The sequence below is a fragment of the Danio rerio genome, chromosome 15, assembly GCF_052040795.2.
Source record: "Danio rerio strain M-AB ecotype USA chromosome 15, GRCz13ab, whole genome shotgun sequence".
In the NCBI taxonomy this organism is placed as follows: Eukaryota; Metazoa; Chordata; class Actinopteri; order Cypriniformes; family Danionidae; genus Danio; species Danio rerio.
In genome coordinates, this window is record NC_141035.1 from 43,842,643 (window position 1) to 43,865,976 (window position 23,334).

Here is a 23,334-nt window from a genome sequence, read left to right on the forward strand (position 1 = left end):
ATCTGAAAAATGCACGAAACATACCTAAACCTACGTATTTGTTTTGCTAGATTGTAGGCTGAGGGATGTATTTCCAGTGAACCTGGGTTGATTAAAGTAGTTCCAGGCAGGTTTTGACATCAGAACAGTTTCCACACTACACTTAAGGACTTAAGTTATTTCACAGCCTTTAAAATAAAGTTGCAACAAAGTAATCAGATGAGTTGTGTTAAAATCCTGACAATCATCTTGAAATACAAAATTTAACCAGAGTATAAGCGAAACAACTAACTTGAAAATTTGTTAGTAGCTAGAGTTTTCCCACCAAATATGTATTTCTCAACTCTTATGAAGGTAAAACAGCAGTATCGTATTGTTAAGTGTGAATATAAACACGTTTGTATAAAATTCTGTTCCAATATTCTATTATGATTCTCTTTTATGAATAAATAAATACACATACTTGACATTCCGTCTTGTGAAAGAAGTACGTGACTATCACAGAGCGACGTTATTAATTTTTGATTTGATAGAGGCCAGTCAGATGAGCGGTCAGCCGTGTCCCGGAATTCCTCTGGAGCATAAGGTAGCTGATGAAATTAATCACACTCATTGATTTGACCTTGCAAACACACACACGCACGCACAGACAGTGTTGACATTAGGAAGAATGATGGAGATGAAGTGAAATATCAAGTGATGCAGGTGAGTGTGTGTGCCTGTGTTTCTGTTTGACTTACCGTCTGTTTGTTTGTGCATCTATAGATTTAAAAGTTACTTTTGAAGTGTGCGAACGTGTGTGTGTGTGTGTGTGTGTGTGTGTGTGTGTGTGTGTGTGTGTGTGTGTGTGTGTGTGTGTGTGTGTGTGTGTGTGTGTGTGTGTGTGTGTGTGTGTGTGTGTGTGTGGACTGTTTTTCATTCCGACTCTCTACTTCTTTCACTCTCATCTTCTTTAAGTGAGTCTTTAAGCCTCTCAGCAAATGTTTTTTGGCTTTTGGCAGAAAAACAGAGGGAAATCAAACAAAAGGCTGCTGAAGAGGAAGGTGAGCGGGGTATTTAGGAGAAGAACAAAGAAGCGATGCATCGTGTGACGGGCCGCTTTTATTAAGGAGATAAATCCAGCCCTGCGCTCTGAAACAGGTCAATGGCTGCGTGTTCACAGTCGTCCCAAAGCTGCAGGCCTCTTTCGGGTGACAGGTCAGCTTTATATGCACACCTTAGCCTCTTTGTCTTTGTCTCTGGTGCTTTTACTGTAATTCTCTCAGCCTTTTTTTATCCCGCTGTCAGGGAAAGCACGGGTCTACATCTGTGTTTGTGAGAAAGAGCTTATGCTTCCTGACCCAGATGATTAAACTAAATTCTTGACACTAAAAGCATCTTGTTTCTCGAATTACAGTACACATGAAAAAACTCAACAATATTCTCTACTCGTTTTCATGATATATACAGACAGAATTATTAGCTCTCCTGAATTATTAGCCCCCCACAGGCCCGTAGTACGGTGGCCGGGAAGTGCAAAACAACATTACAAAGTGTGAAACACTTTTACAAAGCTCGAGACAAATTTACATTTTGAAAAACATTTTTACTTATCATCATACACCATTACATAGGAAAAACAATTTTACCAAGGACAAAACAAATTTACATTTTAGAAAAAAAAATTAACAAGACGCAAAACACTTTTACAAATCCTGAAAAAAATTTACAATTACAGATTCCCTACGGAAAGGGCATGTACCACACACCGGAAGTGACGTGAATGTACCACACCGGGAGTGACGGGGGGGAAATTTGTTGTTGTTGTTGGTGAGCGCGGTAAATTCGCACTGTGGAGTACATGGTGTAAACAAGGTTTATGGTGACCGAACATGGTCAGCGGTCGAGGGTTGTTTTTCCCGTTTTGTGGCAAACACATGAGCAGCTTAACGCAGTTTTGCTTTACGTGTGGTCTGTGTTTGGAGTTTATAAAAGACGTGGAGCAGACGGAAACACCCGACATACTGCGTTAATGTGTTCAATATTTTAACGAGAGCCACTCGTACGCTGTAATCGTGGACATGATGTCCAGTCTACACGGTGTAAACTTCCTTCCTTTAAGGACCGGAGCTTCCTTCCCGGTCCTTAAAAAGTTGCACAGCCCTCTCTCCACCGCATCCCCCGTTGCTCTTTAGGTACGTCGCGCGCAATTCACCCCCACCACTCTTCAGGTAATGTTATGTAAGTACCACCGCAACTCCCACCACTCTTCTGGTACGTCTCGCGCACACACGCCCCCCTACCCAGATACGTCGCTCGCTCAACGCACCAACACCCCCCCCCCCCCCCCCTATTCAAACATCCACTATCCCGATACCACCCGCAAATCAACTCTGTATCCCCCGGAAATGACTTTTCCCAACTTGGGATGTCTGCAGTGTGTGCGTTACATTCACATCACTTCCGGTGTGTGGTACATGCCCTTTCCGTAGGGAGCTTTGTGAGTTCATAAACTGGATGATTGAAGCTTTCAGCGGTGTTTCCAACTGAGCCGAACCCAGTTTGATCAACTGTTGTCCGATGTCATCCGGAGGATTTTTTCCCCCGGGACACAAACAACAGGCGCTACGCCATAAGCACGCCCCTACAAAGGAAAGCTCCTGATGGGTTAACCTGGCTCAAATGTCCGCTGAGGATCAGATTTTCCAACATGAGCAATTTGCACAAAAAGCTTTACACAAAATTGCATCGCAGGATGTCTATTTGTGTCTTTGCACTGACTTACTGTAACGTGTAAATCACTTGCACGGTTGACGCTTCTTCTGTGTCTTGTGTGAACGCATCATGATAATGTCATTGTACATCGTTCCACATTCTAGCGCATTCATCACAAAGAACAGATCAATGGAAGGTGACGTAGAAGAAGCCTTTTCCGCATTCTGCCAACAAGAAGAGTTGTTTAATGTATGGATGAGCTCATCTGCACAAGCCTGAATCCTTTTGGAAAAATATACTGTGGACACATGCCACAACCATAGGTACTTTGCAGGGTAGACAAAGAACAAAGCATTCCAGGAGAAGATCCTGCTCCCTACTGTAAAACATGGTGGAGGGTTTGTCATGCTGTGGGGATGCATGGCAAGCACAGGTACTTGAAACCTTGTCATAGTTGCATGGATTCCACCCAGTATCAGCAGATTCTGAAGAACAATGTTCAGAAATCAGTCAAGAGGTTACTCTATGGCTGGATGTTTCAGCAGGACAATGACCCAAAGCACAATTTCAGATCTACCAAGGAATTCCTGCTCAGACACGATACAATGTTCTAGAATGGGCATCCCAGTTCCCAGACTTCTATCTATCTTTTCAAATCTATAGATTCACTTGAAAATGGCCGGTCATGCTTGGCACCTATCAAACCTGACTGAACTGGAGAAATTTTGCTAGGAAGAATGGACCAAAATGCCTTCAGCAAGAATTATCCTTGACTATTAGAAGCATCCACAGGCTGTTATTTCAGCAAAAGGTGGCTGCACAGAAGATTGATTTCATTATTCTGTTGGGGTGCCTAAATTTTTCCTTGCCCAAATTTGCTTCCTTCATGTCGGTCACTGTGCTGTTTATCTGATGAAGGCAGAGATGGAGAGACAGTCTGACTGGCACATGAGAGCCGTGGGCAGGGAGAACTAGCATTAAAGGCACAGACCACAAAAACAGCTACATTGTGTTCAGATAAAAAAAATTCAATATTCTGAAAGTATATTAAATAATCGGATGAGTGTTTTGAGCTGAAACTTTACAGACACATTCTGGAGACACAAAAGATCTGATCTTAAATCTTGAAAAAGTGGTAAAATAGGTGGCCTTTAATAAAAAGTCATGTTTGTGATTGAATTATGCTAAGAAATGAAATAGAGTCTGGCTGCAGATTTGCATTTGCACCTCCAGGCTTGCACACTCGGACTTGCATGCTCAGGCAACCGCGCTTCCTCTGCAAGGGACGTCATTTACAATCGCCACCTGTGTCCGCTTGCATGACAGTCCTCCAGCAATTTAACTTAAGGGTGTCCCTGAGGCGGAAAATCTCTTCATTAAGATCGTTGCATCAAACTTTTTATCTGTCACCTTTACTCAAGTGCCTTTTTTTCTAAGCGTTTCACTGTAACGTGTTTCTGGCAACATATGGCGACGGGCACCACAGTTGCTATAGATCGTAACGAACCACAAATGCTTTCCTTACAACAGCTCTGCAGTAAAGTTAAACATCATCTGTGCTGCTTTCTTTCCAAAAAGGGAGTCGAGACGTTTTCTTATCGAGTCGATCTTGACATTATGTGTGGAGGACCTATGAAACTGGGCTCGGATCATGTAGAGACAGTTGAAGTTTGGATGCACTCCTGCGCAGACATGCTAACTTATCAAGAATAGTTATAAAGAATAGTTTCCCAAGTCGTCAAAGAATCATTACTGTAAGTCCACAATGTTTATCTGTTAGTTGTAATACTATTATTTGACAACGTCGTCACTGGCAACACAAATAAACTGGAAACTTACATTTGGTTTATTTGTGTTGATTCAAAGTGATGTGCGAGATGCATGTGTCAATTGTAAATGAAGTCACTTGCATTGGAAGCGTGGGTGGTGCAGAGACCTTCAAAGGGGCATGTGCAGGATTGGGGTTGTCGCGCTCGAACTGAAGTGCGGGGTGGGGAGGGGGGTTTATAGATATGTCGCGCTCGAACTGAAGAGCGGGGGGGGTGTAGGGGGAGGGATTGATTGGGGGATATGTCGCACGAAAACTGAAGAAGTGGGGTGGGGGGGTGTGTCGCTAGTGCACTTCAGATCACTTTGGAAGGGCACTTTCTATTCAAGACAGGTTGAGCCCTATGTGTGCACATGCCTGGTGCCTGAGTGTGCAAGCCGGAGAGTGCAAGCCTGAAGATGCAAGTTCAACTCTGCAGCCAGACCCTTCTCAAGAAATGAATCAACTTTGAAGCCTGATAAACATTCAGTTATTATGACTAACACGAAAGCTGAACATTTGACCTCGATAGCAAAAGTACTAAAGTGAATTTCTTCTTGTTCTAAATGGATGTTGGACCTCTCTGTGTGTGATTATATTGCTGGTTTGGTGTTATTGCTCTGATTCAGCATTGTTTTTCCAGCTGTGCAAGACTCAGAATAGAGCTGTGAATTACTGTGTTTCTTCTTCATCATCTCATGTAAGGAATTGACAGTCGGATGTTTTCTTGATTTACTGTGGTGTGTGTGTGTGTGTGTGTGCATGTGAGCGCTGGTGAATGTACAGAAAGTCTATCTCTTGTCCTGCATTTGTGCATGTTCTCTCAATAGCTCTTTGTAAATTGTGAATGAACTACAGATCACAGTTGTGTGTTCCAGGAGAGCGTGTAGAAACTGCACTATTATACAAGTCTTCGTTACTCTTTTGTTTTCCCTCATGCAAACCACAATTCTTTGGTTCTGTTCTTCTCAAGTTGGCTGTGTAATATTTGTTTTTGTTCTTTTTGGCTTTGTCTTCCTTTCTCAATCTCTCTCGTCCTCTGATTAACGGAGAGGCGGCCAGACAGATGAGCTGCTGAAGCATGAACTGACTTCAGATCAGCTCTGATTCAGCTTTACTGAGAGCTTGGATGAACTGGAGACAAATCGAGATCAGCGTACAGAAAAACACTGCATCATATGAGGATAAATTAAATAGTAACAAGATAGATAGATAGATAGATAGATAGATAGATAGATAGATAGATAGATAGATAGATAGATAGATAGATAGATAGATAGATAGATAGATAGATAGATAGATGGATGGATGGATGGATGGATGGATGGACGGACGGACGGACGGACAGATAGATTCATTCATTTTTTATTTTTTTTATTTTATTATTATATATTCATAATCATTATTCATAATCATGTGTTAAAATGTAAAATCATATTAATATAATAATATAATATTAATAATACAATATAAATATATTATATTAATAAATGAAATAACATATATAATAATTATTAAATAGGGAAAAAAACTAAAATACAAAAATCATTCAGTTTAACTTGAAAATTAAAAATATAAAGGTTTTATTTGTATTTTATTTCAAATAAAATATTTTATATTTCATGTGTCTTGTTTTGAATATTGATTCATAATAAACTTTTTATTTCTATATATATATATAAATATTATTATTATATAATTATATTATTTTAACTACTGAAAAGAAATTGGACTGATATAGGGATAGGTGTACATAAAAACAATTAAAGATATATATTTTTTCCTAGAGACATTTCAAAATTAAAATATTTAAAATTGTTTAAACAGTTAATAATAATATGAATGAGTTTGAAAATATAAAAATAAAATAGACAAAAAAAAATATCCTTTAAATTACCATTTTATGTCATTACATGGAGCTGTGATTTATTTTACTTAATTTAATCTATACTTAATAATATCAAGAAACACTTGTTCTGATAAGTACCACTATACATATTTCTGAAGAGCACCAGTATGTCCCAGGAGCTACTTTTTTTTTTTTTTTTTTTTTTGCAGTTTTTGTTTTTTTTAAATCCACCAGAAGCCACTGTGTATGCTTTTTGAGATCTCAAATTTTTCTTGCGAGTCCCATCCGCTCTTGTTGTTCTTGCATAAATCCACCAGAGGCTGCTGTCTATTGACTGACTGACTGACAGACTAAATGACTGACTGATTGTCTGACCCACTCTCCTCCTGTGTTTTCAAAAGTACTGATTGACCAGCGCCCACCCACTTCCCTAAATCTAACCGACAGTTTTAAAAAGCAATCTAGAAAAAGAAAAGCGCTCACCTGATTTTTTCAATGTTTTCAAATTTTACTACATTCTCACCCTGCCATTGTTTGTTTTATTTTGTGAGTTCTGTTTTTGTCTTACCCACTTTCTGGAACCGTTCTTCGCCGGACTAGAACCCTGTCATCGTGGTCAACTCCTCTCTGCATCTCAAGTCTGCTGATGTGCAAGGAGAGTTAACTGAACAACAGGTAACAGCGGGAAAGCAGTCCACACGGAGATGAGCGTTCAGCTGGTAAGCACGAAAAGAAGCGCCGCCATAGCGCCCCGTAGTCTTCACTTTAAAGATGCATACTTCTGGCTACATAATTCATGATCTCTAGGAATATATATACAGTAGGGCTACGTTTTCAGAATGAGCATATGTTGCATTAGATTGTCTGTGTTGTTTTATGGGGGGCATGGTGGCTCAGTGGATAGCACTGGCACCTCACAGCAAGAAAGTCACTGGTTTGAGTCCCTCCTGGGTCAGTTGGCATTTCTGTGTGGAGTTTGCATGTTCTCCCAATTTTGCCGTGAGTTTCCTCTGGGTGCTCCAGTTTCCCCCAAAGTCTAAAGACATTCGGTACAGGTGAATTGAATAAACTAAGTTGGCCGAAGTGCATGAGTGTGTTTTATGAATGATAAGTTTGTAGGTTCATTCCGCTGTGGCGACCTTTGATGAATAAAGGGACTAAGCCGAAGAAAAATAAATGAATGTGTTTATATAAATTGTTTTAAGTTAATATATTATTATTAATATTATTATTATTATTATTACTATTATTACAGTAGGTGAGAGTTCAAAGTGACCATTACCGCTGGAGCTTATACCGCCGACGTTTTAAATTGCTGCCGCTCTGTTTTTAGTGTATGACCGCAGTTTGTGAATAAGCCACCAGGGGGCACAAAGGGACAGCATGCGAAAGGACGGAATATATATAACTAATTATTTAATATTATTTGTATGAAAAGAAAAAAACTTCACTAAATAGAGATTGCACTGTAGATAACTAGAGATCCGTCTGCATAAAAATATAGTATGAAGATATACTAGTCATTTAGTCATGACTGTCCTGAAGGCCTTGACAAAGTTTTCCTACATCATGAATTCATCCTGGGACACAGGCTGTAGAGTTGTGCGACCGCAGCATCAGAATCAGTGGAGCGTCACAGACAGACTGATGTAACATGAAAGATTGATGTAAGATAGTTAAACCTGATAATGGAGACGATGCCAGCAGGGAGCAAAGCAAACAGATGACAGATCAGTGGACATATTGTGATGAAGCGCTGATGCATGAAGACATGATCAGGCCCGAGCTCTCAGATCCGCCAACCTCAACATATTTGGATGCTGAAGTCACACTGACAATGTCTTATTTGTGTTATATTAAATACAAAATGCTGATGAAAGCAGATTATATTGAGCTATGGTCATTATAAGAGAGTTTTACTTCATGTTAATGGCAAAAAGTGCCACTTTTTCATGCAAAAAACACGACAGCAGTTTTATATTATGCACTTATTTTATCCCAAATGTTTGACGGAATGTTTAAATCCAGAGAAATAAGCCATTTTAACGGTCCCATTAAATTAAAATAAAGTTTTTTAGATGTTAGTAGTATGAGTTTTGTTAGTTTTTAAAGGTACCCTACAATGAAAATCTGGGTATAGCAAGTCATAGTAGAAAGATAAAAGTTTAGTATATGGAAATGGGCTTAATGTGAGCCTCAGACACCTCTGTTTCCTTGTTCTCATGTAAATTCAATAAAAGCAAAACCCCGATGGACAATGGGTCAATCAGAAGACAAAACAAACTGTGACGAGATTCATGAGCCATGCTCTCTGCATTAGCATGTAGTAGGGTATATGCGGAAGTATGCAAAAGGACTTTTAATTTGTCAGTAACCTGGGTAAAGCGCTTGAGGTGAACTCTATGCCACTACAATCAGCGTATTTAGGGTCTGTTTTCTTTAAAAATTAGCAATCTCCACTGGCTGAGTGATATCCGATATAAAATGGGTCTCAGATTGTACAAGAAGCACTGCATTAAATTACATATTTCCATGCCATGTCTTTAAAATATGAATATTTATTTTACCCCAGTAGGCTATATTAAATGGAGCGTCTGCGCTAGCCTGCCGATTCTGACGGGCACGTGCGAGTAATCCTCCGAAGGATGCATTTGAAGTGCCCTGCGTTATTGCAGCGTGAAGAAGGCTGTCTCATTTCAAAAAATTCGAAGGCTCCTTCAAACGCAGCCTCCAAATGCGCCCTTCGTTTCCCAGGTACGCCTAATGAAGAACACAACCTGTGGATCCTTAGCGCGCTAATAACGACAGGACGCTTTTAAAACAAAACTCCGGTTCAAATGTATGGATTAGGTTTATTTTACGGGGATACGTAAACACGATAAAAAAACAAAGAGTATGACATGTCTTACGAAAGAGTAATTTTTATAGACAGCTTACATGTTTATGTGTACATGTATGAATCAAAGGAAATATTTTTCCAGCTTTTATAAACCTTGTTTTGCCTATGGATCGCTTACAATAAGTTTTAAAATCACTTTGAATAAAAGTCAATACAATTTTTGTTAGCGCTTATTAACGACAACTGTTACGATTGCTAGGTGAGGATATCTGTTCTCTGTAGGCTAGATCGTCTCATTTCGAAGCGCTCGATTTGGCCTGTGTGGACTTTGAAGGACTCCTTTTTGAAGTCTGCATTATTTGGAGGATACATCCTCTGAAATGAGACACAGCTCCTGTTATGCCTAAGATAATCAGGGTCATTCATCCGGACCTAAAGAGCAGCCTCATAATAAACCTCTGAGATCATAAAAAAGCTCTGAGATCATTAATATGCATGCCTCTTGCTGTGTTTGATAAGCAACAACGTTTTTCAATGAGACAACAATGATAATTCTCCCTTAGTTATTTTTGACAGTATATTTGACTTACTATCTATGTGGGACTTTTATTTTGAAAACGCTATCGCCAATCTGTTTACTGTGCGTTACTTGGTAACTACAGCACGAGGCATGTTCAAACTGGCATCAGGACGCAAAATGCAAGATTTGCAGATTATACATTCATTCATCTCCACTCTGAGAGGCATATGGTATGCTTAGTTACATCTTTTGTTAATTTATCATGTTTATTTTGAAATTTGATGCGTATGTTTCAGCAAACACATGTAGACTGCTGAATTGTGTCAGATTACTCAGCTCAACTGTCATCTGTTCATGCAGCGGTTGATATTAATTCCTGGCTGTGTTTTCTTTGACTAGCTTTAAAATACAAAACCACACATCTCTCTTTTGTCAAGTTTAATTATAATTTTGCCTTTATCAACAACATATCTGGTGAGCAAAATCGGCAAGCATTACTCTGATTGGGTTTATATTTGTCCATGTTTATTGTACATCATGCTGTATGCGTGTGTGTTTGTGTGTGTGTATGTGTGTGTGTGTGTGTGTGTGTATGTGTGTGTGGTTGTGTGTGTGTGTGCGCGTGTGTGTGTGTGTGTGTGTGTGTGTGTGTGTGTGTGTGTGTGTGTGTGTGTGTGTGTGTGCGTGTGTGTAAGTGGCACGTCAGAGCAGAGCTTCTGATTCTAGGGGTATTTTATGGAGTAATAAATGTGAACTTCTAAACTGTTTCTTGAGATTTTTTGAACTTAACGAAGCCAGAACAAACATTTGCATTTAGAGGATATAACACTGAAATAAACTTGTATACCTTGCAGTTTGTCACTTCTTTTTAAATGGATCAAAGGTTTTATTCACGTCACCTCACGTTTATCATCAAATCATTCCCAATCAAATGCTCTCTAGTGTCTGACATGCCCCGCCCCCCTCAAGACGGTTTGCTTTTCATTTGATGCGCTTGAGCTCAAGCACTCTCACTGGCAGAGCGAAGGTAAAACAAAACAATATTTAAAAAGGGGGTATCGAGTGATCGCCATGACCCACGGCGCATGCTTGCACATTTAAACTTCTGCGTGTTGTTTGTGTTGCCCTGCAATAACACCTCTGGAACGCTAACTGGCAGTAGGTTTCTATGTTCCTCTGTATCGAGTCTTTTTGCAGGTGTTTTGTTTTCTTCTGAACACTACCTTACTGTACAAGTAGCTAAAACTCTGTTTTTCAGAGGCAGAAACCAGCGGACATGCAACAACATTAATCATAAGGTAAACACAAAACAAAAGTTTCCATCTGGAGCTCCTTCGCGTGACTTCATCAGACTTGCGGCTCTTAACACCGCCCAGACTCATCATAACTACCAATTGCAGAGCTTGCGCAACGCGTCGTCGTGATACGTAGTTAAAGTTTTGAGAGGTGCACATCAGCCGCGCTGACGGCTATATGACTGCACAAAGGCTGATCTGCATGTGCTTGAAGCAGAAGTACACAACCAGTCAAAAGTTTGGGGTCAGTAGGATTTTAAATGTTTTAAAATAAGCTTCTCCTGCTAACCAAGGCTGCATTTATTTAATCAAAAATACAGTAAAATTTTTAAAATTGTGAAATATTATTGCACTATAGAATAACTGTTCAAAAGTACTTTATAATTTAATTTAATAATTTATTCCAGTGATTTTAAAGATGATTTTCAGCTTCATTACTTCAGTTTTCAGAGTCGCATGATCCTTCAGAAATCACTGTAATATTAATTATTATTGTTTATTAATATTATTAATATTATTTTTATTAATGGTAATAGTAATAAAAGCAATAATGGTTGGAGGAATAATTTCATCTGAAACTAAACTGCATACAATAAGTTATAAATAAATATGTAATAAATTATTATTGACTTTTTTTACATTTAATAAATGCCGCCTTGATGAACAGAATAGTTTTTTTTAATTATTAAATAAAATTAATTATAAAAAATAAATAAAAAACTGACCCCAAATTTTTGACCGGTAGTGTTTAAATCAGCCTTTGGGCCCTTTATTTACTTTACATCTCTATGAAACATTGCGGTCTGCTTCTTTCGCTGAACAACAGCTCCAAGTAAACATTTCCAGTCCTTTGAAGAGAGGCAATACGGAGCATGTATAAACTAATACTAATCTTTAATAAAGCTGTCAAAACGGACAGCATTAAAGACGTTTGCTTAACAATGTCGTCCACCATGTTAACTGAATTGGTCACATGACTAAAATGCATCATTTTCGAAAGATACAATTTAATTTCCTAAAACGCTTTGTTTACCAAATAAAATGGATCTGATTGGATTTGCATTGTAAACATTAAAGACAAGTTAAAAATGTATTACTTTTTAGTTCACATATTAAGGTTGTTATGATACTCCCAAAATCATTCTGCATAAATCGTCAGATTTTTAACACAATTCTGCACAGAAATGGCTAAAAATTTCTGCAGATTCCGTCTGGCCCTACTCATCGGTCTCATATGATGCAATAAAGACTGCAACTCCCGTGATTACACACTCAGTCATCCCATCATCAAACTAAACCTTTGTTTGTTGTAAATACACACCCCCTAGTGATGAAAATTATGCACTGTACCTTTAAATTTGCATTTAGTAAAAAAAACTTTATCCTATAACCCTCAATCCACCTCATATTAAAAAGTCATAAAATGTCATTTTTATTTTTGTACAATTTAATGGTTTTATAGAGATATTTAATCGATACCCTAATCATTTATCAGCAGTAAGATATCTTTTTGTCTTAATTTGATTTGTTTTGTCTTAAATTGCATTTACTGCTTGAGTATAGGTATTAAATTTGTATCTGAATACTACATGACCATTAGTGTGTTCTATAATACAGTATGAATGTGAGTAGTATAAATGGAATTCAAACTACATTAGCCATGTAGATAATATCACATGACCTAGTTAGCTGCATCGCTTCACTCCCATTCATAACTTCTCTCCATATAATACCGAAGTGTCCAATGATGTGGATTTTAAATTCTCGCCAGAAGTATTAGATTTTTCCCAGTGAGGGGTTGCAGCCGGAAGGAAGTTGGCGGTTCATTCCACTGTGGTGACCCAAGATTATTAAAGGGACTGAGCCGAAAATAAAATAAATGAATGAAGTACTACATCATTTGTGTACTTCTTGCCTACTGATTTTCAAATACTATGAATTCAGGCATCCTACTACTCGCCATACCTTCACATATTGTTTGGAGGTATGACATTTCAGACACACCGACTGAATATGTACAATTTAGAACATTTGCATATTCCTTTATAAAGATCAGAATAAATGTGTTGTTTTACAATACATGAATATATAGCTTATGCTTCACTGTATGACAATGGAAAATTACTTTGACTTTTTATTTTTATTTAGACCTATACACTTTATATCGTCTTATCTTTGACCCATATCTCTTTTTGTGAATATTACATGTGGCAGCGTTATTATACCACATGTAGTCACTTGAAAAGGGTGACTAATGAAGGTGTAGAATAAATCAGTTAAGATTTTTGTGACTTGAGGCCGCTTCACATCGTTGTTACCACGTGATGGAAGGCAGACAGGGTGAAACCCATCATTTCAGTCATTAACCAGTCTCAGAAGTGCGCAGATTCACCCACACTCATTCACACCGCACAGACACGCGTGTGGATTTCTTCACACGCCATACAAATTAAACTAAAACACACAGACAGTGACAAGCACCGGCGGTCTCGGGAGGGTTTCCTGCAGTCTGACATCAAAGGAAGCAAGGCCTCTCTTTCTCTCCCTCTCTCTTTCTCTCTATCCCGGAGAAACCAGACGCCCGCTTACATAACCCGATTCTCCTAACGAGCCGCGCGTTCAAACAATCAGCCCGGAAACCCACGCACACACCCGACCGAAAAGTCGCAGCCAGGTTTCCACGCGGTAAACGCCTCCTTTATTCCCAGCGGTGGTGTCGTGGGTGTAAAAAAAATAATCATTCAAACACCTCGCATTGGACTGATTTGAGTAGGCAGGGCTGTTATCTGTTGTTGTTGAACCGCTCTGGATGGCATTGCTGGCTCGCGGAGATAAAGGCGCACGCGCGCCAGCAAACATCACTATATTTTTGTACCGTATTTGTAAACAGAAATAAAAAAAGATGTGGAACGTGTAGCTTACCTGTCTGTATACATTGCTCTCTTGTTGCTGTGGTGTTCTCATTATATCTATATCTATCATTCTATTCTATATCTATCTATCTATAGTCATTCCATCATTGTGTCCCAGATTTATTTTTTCACATCCATCCATCCATCCATCCATCCATCCATCCATCCATCATCCATCTATCTATCTATCTATCTATCTATCTATCTATCTATCTATCTATCTATCTATCTATCTATCTATCTATCTATCTATCTATTTTTTACCTCCATCCATCCATCTATCTATGGTCATTCCATCATTGTGTCCCAGATTTATTTTTTCACCTCCATCCACCCATCCGTCCATCCATCTATCCATCCATCTATGGTCATTGTTCTGTCCCAGATTTATTTTTTCACCTCCATCCATCCATTCATCCATCCATCCATCCATCCATCATCTATCTATCTATCTATCTATCTATCTATCTATCTATCTATCTATCTATCTATCTATCTATCTATCTATCTGTCTATCTATCTATCTATCTATCTATCTATCTATCTATCTATGGTCATCATTGTGTTCCAGATTTATTTTTTCACCTCCATCCATCCATCCATCCATCCATCCATCCATCCATCCATCCATCCATCCATCCATCCATCCATCCATCCATCCATCCATCTATCTATCTATCTATCTATCTATCTATCTATCTATGGTCATCATTGTGTTCCAGATTTATTTTTCACCTGCCATCCATCCATCCATCTATCTACGGTCATTCAATTGTGTCCCAGATTTATTTTTTTACATCCATCCATTCATCATCCATCTCCATCCATCTATGGTCATCACTGTGTCCCAGATTTATTTTTTTCACCTGCCATCCATCCATCCATCCATCCATCCATTCATTCATTCATTCATTCATTCATTCATCTTGTCATTTATTCTGTCCTTCTATGTCTATTTGTTGTTCAAATGTTGTGTAAAGCATTTGTTAATTCTTTCATTGTCTATTGTTCTATCTTTCCATCCAGCCTTTATCCAAATCATTCTGTCCTCTCTACCTCTATGTCCATCCGCCCCTCATCCATATACTCATTGCTTTTTAAACCCAAACAGATATAGTGTAAACTCATATGTACTAGTGTTGCGCGGTTTACTATGGTAGTATCGCGATACAATGGCTCCAAAATAAACGATAAACGGTAGTATCGATATTAACGGTCTATCTACAAAAGACAATGCTGGATGTGGAAAAGCCACTTAAATGCTACCATGTTTGTTTTAAAACCTTTTAAGGTTGCAAGTTTTCTGATGTTTTCTGATGTTTCAAACTCATTTCTGTTTCTCTCAATATGATTTAGTAGCTACAACAACCGCAACAATCTCTTAAAAAGAACGACTCACAAAGTGAAATTTTTAATTACTTTGGATTGTTACCTTATAAGACGAAAAAGCAGATGAAAATAGATGAAAAACCCAAAATAGCACTTAATTTAGCCTAATTTTGTTTGAAAAATGCTCTTTTTGTAGCTTTTTGTTATTTGGTATAATATGTATCTTTAATGTATTTTTTGTTGGTCTGTTGTCTACAAAATTAACAAAATAATAATAATTTTAGGTGAAGTGATGTGCAAATAATACTTATTTTTTAATATAAGGGAATTATGAAATAAATAAAAACCTATTATAACGTAAAATATAGTATTTCTGACCATTTTCTTAATAATTTGAGTTATGAATTACAGTATCACATGACTACTTGGTATTGTGATACTTCAGCTGGTATAGTATCGCAAGATGAAGTAATGGTATTGCCACAACCCTAATATGTACACAAATCTAATGCATTTTTAGAGCACTCCATTAACATTTCAGTGGTCTTTCATCCTGAGTGCAATAGCTTGATGTATTTCTAACACTTCAGACAGATTAGCTCAAACATCAGAGGCGTACATTTATTTTAATTGAGTAACAGTGAATGATATGCTGGAACCCTTTTCCCAAGCTGCATGGAAACGCACAAGGTGAAGCAGGTCTGTGTTAAGCTTGGATAATCTTCCTTTCTGACACTGTGTGTGTGTGTGTGTCATTGGCATATATAGGAGATACAAGCAGCAGAATCAGGTGGCATCCTTCTCTGGGGTGGCATGGGACCCAATGCCATCACGGAGCTGTCGGACATGGACTCGCCACAATGGTTTTTCCCTTAAATGAATTGTGACCTATAGCGGGCAACTTTTCTTCCGAGTGGCTCCCTGTGCTGTACTTCTCAGCCCTCTCTCATTTCAGCTGCTATCCATCTGCAACACAGAAATAGGATGAGCTCAATGAAAAAAACAGATCTTTTAGCTGCTAGAAGCCAGAAAAAGGTCAAGTTAATCAACTGTAGTGGCATAGGTTGCATTTTGAACACTAGGAAGCATGCATCTCCTTTTTTAAAGAAGCAAAAAAAAATGCTCTGCTTAAATCATAAGAGGCAACAAACATTGTAGGCTTTGAAAATTAGATTTTCAGCCAACCTTTACTGGAAAATGGTGACTTAAATTGGACCGTGCCATTTTTGAAAGTTCTGATCAGGGGTGCGTTTCCGAAAACCACCGTTAGCCAACTAAGGTGGCAAGATCTGTTGTTACAAACTTAGTTCATTCGTTTGGCGTTTCTCAAATCAGCCGTTACAACGAACATTCACAAACTGCATTGCAAACTTGTACACTTGCAACTACACCTCTAGAGCTGTAGTTAGAAACATAGTTCCTGGCTGTGTTCTATTCCCAGTTATCCCCCCATGCCCTATTTGTTTAGAACATTCTAACATTTGAACTTTTTTAGTTTAAACTAAATTTAATTTTTAAAAAAACATTAAAGTAATCTCTTTTAGGTGTATTCAGGGCTTAACTTGTGCCAGAACATGCCGGATCCTGGCACCTCTGAAATCTGAACCGGCACCTCATTTTACCGATCCCCCTCCTCAATCGTCCTCCTCCCTCGTCCGCTGTTCACTTTCACTCTCTTCCGCGGCTCTCCGACCCTCTTAATTTTCATCCGCAACACCCCTCCGCCATCCAACGCCCCGCTACCAACCCCCGTTACGTCTACAAAGCTTGTGATTACAAAGTATTCCAACGCAATCTCACAGCAATTCGTAACTTTTTGATTTAGTGGCTAATTCATATGAATTTGCACAATCTAATTCTTAACATTTAGTACGATTTGCTCATCACCCAATGATGGGATTAGGGGTGGGGTTAGGTGCCACATCTCTTTTTTAAAAATCATACGACTGAACTCGTACGAATTCGTATGAATTAGCCACTAAACTGACAAAACGTAAAATACTTATCAGGCTGAATATACAGCGTATGTTAATGCTTTTAATTTATAGTAGGTTATTTATTAAGGATCTGTGCTGTTATGACATGAGCTTAGAACATTTCTGCAGTGGTTTGCATGTGACAAATTGTTAAAATAGACTTTTAAAAAAATAAATAAACAATATCCTACTTAAAAATATTAATAATCATCATCATCATCATTAATATTATTAAGGTTATTGTTAAAGTAGTTTTTTTCATTTCCTAATAAATAATAAAAATTAAATTGTATTTCTTAATAAATCACCTCGTTATTTATTTATTATATGATTTATATACGCTATTAGAATACGTGTTATCTTTTGTAAGTGATTTTATGTTTTAGATTAGAATTTGTAATGTTCTCAATATTTGCAAAGGAAACACATGCAGGCCCTATATGTGCCATTCACATATATTTAAATTAATATAGAAAATGAGGGCATGTTTTTACCAAAACTAACATTGGCTGTTTTTTTAATGTGTGTGCCTGTAAAACAATAAAATTTGCACAGAGAAATAATGAGGTTCTTCTCTAAAGAAGTTACTCCACCCTGTTTAGAGCATCGTTATGTCCGTTTTAAACTTTAACGTGGTTTAAACGATGGATCTGCGACAGAAACTTTAGGTTTTGGGAAACACTCGTCACCACATTGTTCTTTTCCCAAAAGATGCATTGTACTATGATGGTTCAGCTGCAAGTTATGTCGTTGTTTGGGAAACGTACCCTATTGTTTTTATGTAACAATTATTCTCAATGTTATTTAAAAGTCTCAGTTTTAACCAATACTGATCTGCCCTGAGCTTCTGGCGGTCTGCATGCCCAAGGATCACCCACAATCCATTCGCTGACCGTCTGATGTATACAGAAAATAAAACTGTCTTACCTAGTAAACTATATTGTGATTGGTTAACCCCGGTAAATAGTTTTTTTTGTAATACCTGTAGGTGCATGGAAACAAAGTCTTGATTGCAAGATGCCATGCAGACACTCTGGCACTTTTGAGGAAGGAAAAAAATCATTCAGCATGTGCTGTGTTGGTGCTATCAGATTTTTAAAAAAGATATTCAGTTTTGTTTGAGGCACTGCAAGAGAATTCCCAAAGCAGAACTATATAATGCTTTGTTTCCTGAATTATGTATGGGAAATAGTCTCTACCTTCTGTTTAGATTTCCTGTACTGTTTCTACACATTTTCCAGTGGTGTGCATTCTTTTTTTGTACAATTTGACATTGCATCATGTATTTTAGATACCCCTTAATATTACATGAAGCTAAACAAACCGGGAATGATCATGAAAGGTCTATTCCAATAACAAAATGTAACAATCTGAAAATCTAGTGATTTATGCATGGCATTTATGGCTTAATACCACTGGTTGTTCTTATGTTTTAAATTTATTTTCTTTGTTTTATTTTGATACGATATATACACTCACCAGACACTTTATTAGGTACACCTGTCCAGCTGTTCGTTAACACAGATTTCTGATCAGCCAATCACATGGCAGCAGCTCAATGCATTTAGGCATGTAGGTCAAGACCATCTGCTGCAGTTCAAACCGAGCATCAGAATGGGGAAGAAAGGTGATTTAAGTGACCTTGAACGTGCCATGGTTGTTGTTGCCTGACGGGCTGGCCTGAGTAATTCAGAAACTGCTGATCTACTGGGATTTTCATGCACAACCATCTCCATGGTTTACAGAGAATTGTCTGAAAAGAGAAAATATCTAGTGAGCGGCAGTTCTGTGGGCACAGATGCCTGCCATCCATCACAGAGAATGGCCAGACTAGTTTAAGCTCATAGAAAGGCAACAGTAACTCAATTTAGCACTCGTTACAACTGAGGAATGCAGAATAGCATCTCTGAATGCATCTCTGAATTTGGGGTCAGCGACATGAAAGTAAGGATCCATCCTGCCTTGTATCAATGGTTCAGACTGGTGGTGTAATGGTGTGCGGGATATGTTCTTGGCACACTTTGGGCCCATAAGTACCAATTAAGCATTGTGTCAACGTCCCAGCCTACCTGAGTATTGTTGCTGATCATGTCCATCCATTTATGACCACAGTGTACCCATCTTCTGATGGCTACTTCCAGCAGGATAACACGCCATGTCATAAAGCACGAATCATCTCAGACTGGTTTCTTGAACATTACAATGAGTTCACTAAACACAAATGGCCTCCATAGTCACCAGAGCTCAATCCAATCGAGCACCTTTAGGATGTGGTGGAATGGGAGATTTGCATCATGGATGCGCATCCGACAAATCAGCTGCAACTGCGTGATGCTATCATATCAATATGGACCAAAATCTCTAAAGAATATTTCCAGTACATTGTTGAATCTATGCCACGAAGGATTAAGGCAGTTGTGAAGGCAAAAGGGGGTTCAACCCGATACCATTAAGATGTACCTAATAAAGTGGCCTGTAAGTGTATAGTTGACAAATTTATTAGCTCTTCAGTGAATGTATTTCATATGCTGTTATTCAAAGATAACACATTTGTTTTTTAAATTATGTTTTACAAACTAATTTCTAATAACAAACGTATATTGCATTTGTCATAATGACAGTACATCATGTTAGAATGTTTGCATGCAAGATACTTTTCAGCTTAAAGTGCAACTTAAAGGCTTAATGAGGTTAACTAGACACGTTAGGTTAATTAGGCAAGTTATTGGAAAATGGTGATTTTTTTCTATATAGAAATTTAAAAAAAAAAATCCCAAGGGGGCTAATTTGATTGCCCATGTTTTTTTAATCGTAAAACTGAATATTCCAGCCAAACTAAAAGAGCCAATTCCAGCCATTTTTTTTTTTTTCAGAATCGTGTTTTAGGAAATAATGTGAAATGTCCTTGCTCCGTTAAACATATAACTTAAAAGATATTTAAAAACGTATTAAACAGAAGGCTAATAATAATTGCTATTATTACATCTAAATTGCTATATATGTTAGAGGTTAGTAGCCTATGTGAATATTAGAGCTTGGTAAGCATCGTGGAAAATGTCTCTAGCTTTTCACGGTGTGGAAACCGCTGCAAGGCCTTTTAATTCCAATCCGTTATTGGTGGCAGGACGCCCTCACGTGCACCTGCGCGCTCTCAGTACAAGTTGAGACGCACGCGGAGGCTCCCGGAGCGCGAGTGTGAACGGGGCAGCTGTAAACAGCGGTGGCGCGCGCTCGCGGATTTTGGTCCTCAATGAGGAGACTGACTGGCCGTGTGGAGCGGGTCGAAAGCGACGTCTCTCCATCCGCCGTGTCCATGGACATGTCCGAGAACTGGACCGTAAACTCTACTCGCCTGAGCGGAGTCGCCGAGGGACTCGCTTCGAGGAGGGAAAACACGGAATTATCGCGCATTTTCTAAGTTGGAGTCTTTCATTTAATGGCAGTCCTGCCCTCAAACGCGAACAGCATCGTAGTTGACAAAGAAAGGCGAAATACATTGCTGTCAAAAAACCTGACACATCTTGGACTTGAGCGTTAGACACTCCTGAGGAGGGATTTCAACCGAAACGGGAGAGCGTCAGCCGCCACCGAAAGATGTATTAAATAAATAAAGTCTGACTGGACATGTATGTGAACTGATGCGTCCCGCGTTTTGACAGCTGTTTTTGTGTGTGTGGAGGAATTCTCGAGCATCAATGTAAATAAGCTGAAGGGGAAGAGGAGGAACAATTGGATGAGGAGGAAGAGCAGTGAACCCACGCCAGCGTTTTCAATGGGAAATACCGGAGCGCACGCGACTGGGGCGAGATGCTCAGAAAAACCGTCTCGTGCGTCGGCGCGCTCTCGCCGTGAGTGAGTTTTAAAAGAGCGCGCGGCGAGGTAGGAGAACGAGCACCGTGAAGTTGAACACATCCGTCAGTCAAGACGCAAATAAAACAGTGTTTCATGTGCCACATGAATGAGAAACCCAAACACGTCACCGAGCTTCCCAAGGCTTGCTGAGAACATGCCAATGTTTAATTGGTGACGATGGTGGAGATGGCAGAAGCTTCGTGAGAAAGGCTACCGAGCGTGTTTTTGGTGTGAGAGAGAGGGTGAAGTTTATTCGACATGCCCGAGAATGTCTCCCTCATCAGGAACCGGACGGAAGTCGGGCAGGGTCGCGCTTGGGGTAGCGGAGCCGGCGCGCGGCCGGCGTGGGTCGTCATGGTACTGGCCGGTGTGCTGATCTTCACGAGCGTGGTGGACGTGCTCGGTAACGTGCTGGTGATCATCTCGGTGCTCCGAAATAGAAAACTCAGAAACGCGGGTGAGTGAGTGTATGAGTGTGTGTGCGCGCGCCTTCGGTCCACATCAATTACCTGAGAGATTTTAGAATGTTTACGGAGGGCACGTTCTTGTATTTAGAACATTAAACGCAGTGTAACGGAATGTAGCAGAACGCTTTCCAATGTGCCTCCTCTAAAGTTAAATTACAACGCAAAACGATTAGATACAAAAAACGCATGAACGCGCCCCTTGTGAACAACCCCGGTAAGTGGATGGGAATCATTCACTGGCTCATGACAAGGAGTTATTAGGATAATAGTGCTATGACTCATTTGCAGTTTCAGAGGAGGGTCATTATTAACAGCTGTCGTGTATTCCCCTGCTGCCACACGGAGAATTTCAAGAATAAACCCAGCGCTTCATTCACAGGGTTACCAGTCATTCACGTGCACACTGAAGCCAGAACGTGAATGACTGTCTCGTGCACTGAAAAAAAAGAAGAGAGAATTCGGGATTTCTTAAAATATTCTGAGTTCAGCCATCTGCTGTAGTCTAAACTGACTCAGCATTTGATTATACTTATAAATCTGCTGTAATTCTGCAAGTCATGAAGTCAATTTAACATTTTTGGTCAATTTAACATAATCTGCCCTAAACTTCTTTTCATTTAAATTCAGTTACAGAAATATGAGCATGGAGTAAGTGACAATTTTTCGTTAATCGAGATGTATATCACATAATAAACAAACTTTCTATATCTATTTAGGACGGTGTTTGGCAGAGATACAACTAAAAATTAAGATCTAAGGGTTAAAAAACATAATATTGCAATGCTCATTACTAATCAAAAATTGAGTTTTGATATATATTTGTCAGAGATAAACTTAAAAAATTAAGATCTAAGGGTTAAAAAACCTAAATATTAGGAGTCACCATTAAATTGTCCAAATTAAGTTTTTAGCCAAGCCCTTTACTAATAAAAAATTGGGTTTTGATGTATTTTCATTTGGATCTATCTAGATCATGATATTTTAATATCATAATGATAAATGTAAAATCTAAAATTTTGACCTATACAGTGTATTTTTAGCTATTCCCAAAATATACTTGTGCGACATTTTGCAGTCCAGGGTCACATATAGGAATAACGAGTTACTTACTAAATTTGTCCTACACTTAAAAATCATGAAAACTCTGCTGAATTTAAAGACACAAAGCAACGTCAATGCAAGTAAATATGTACATTATTTTCTGTGATTCAATATTGGCACATTTGTTTACTCGTTTGACATTTGAAGAGGGTTTGACATTACATAACACACAGATATCAAGTAAAAAATAAGATCTAAGGGTTAAAAAAATATTGAGAAAATCACCTTTGAATTGTCCAATTTAAGTTCTTAGCAATGCTCATTACTAATCAAAGATTGAGTTTTGATTTATGTTTGGCAGAGATAAAACTAAAAAAATAAGATCTAAGAGTTAAAAAACCTAAATAATGAGGTAAATCACCTTTAAATTGTCCAAATTAAGATCTTAGCAATGCTAATTACTAACAAAAATTTAGTTTTGATTTATGTTTGGCAGAGATAAAAGTAAAAAATTAGGATCTAAGGGTTAAAAAAAAAACGAAATATTGAGAAAATCACCTTTAAATTGTTCAAATTAAGTTTTTAGCCATGCACATTACTAATCAAAGAGTTTTGATGTATTTCCAGTAAGAAATATCTTAATAGATCATGATCTTTACTTAATATTCTAATAAAACATGTAAAATCTACAATTTTGACCCATACAATCTAATTTTAACTATTCCCAAAAATATACCTGTGCAACATTTTGCAGTCCAGGCTCACATATAGATA

At 38.4% G+C, this 23,334-nt stretch overlaps 1 protein-coding gene across 2 annotated transcripts in view; it reads left to right on the top strand.

Annotated features, from left to right (window-relative positions):
• The first annotated feature begins 9,793 nt into the window (after positions 1-9,793).
• The window catches only part of mtnr1ba (melatonin receptor type 1Ba), a 47,998-nt gene continuing 34,457 nt past the window's right edge, over positions 9,794-23,334 (top strand). Inside the window, exon 1 of one of the 2 annotated variants that reach the window (XM_087282411.1) lies at positions 9,794-9,918. Coding sequence is in view for 1 of the 2 variants with exons in the window: in NM_131395.1 (NP_571470.1) it covers positions 21,311-21,509 (199 nt within the window). In the remaining variant the exon portion in view is untranslated. Of the gene's footprint in view, positions 9,919-21,159; positions 21,510-23,334 lie in introns of those variants that run through there. The other variant, NM_131395.1, reaches the window with a different exon arrangement.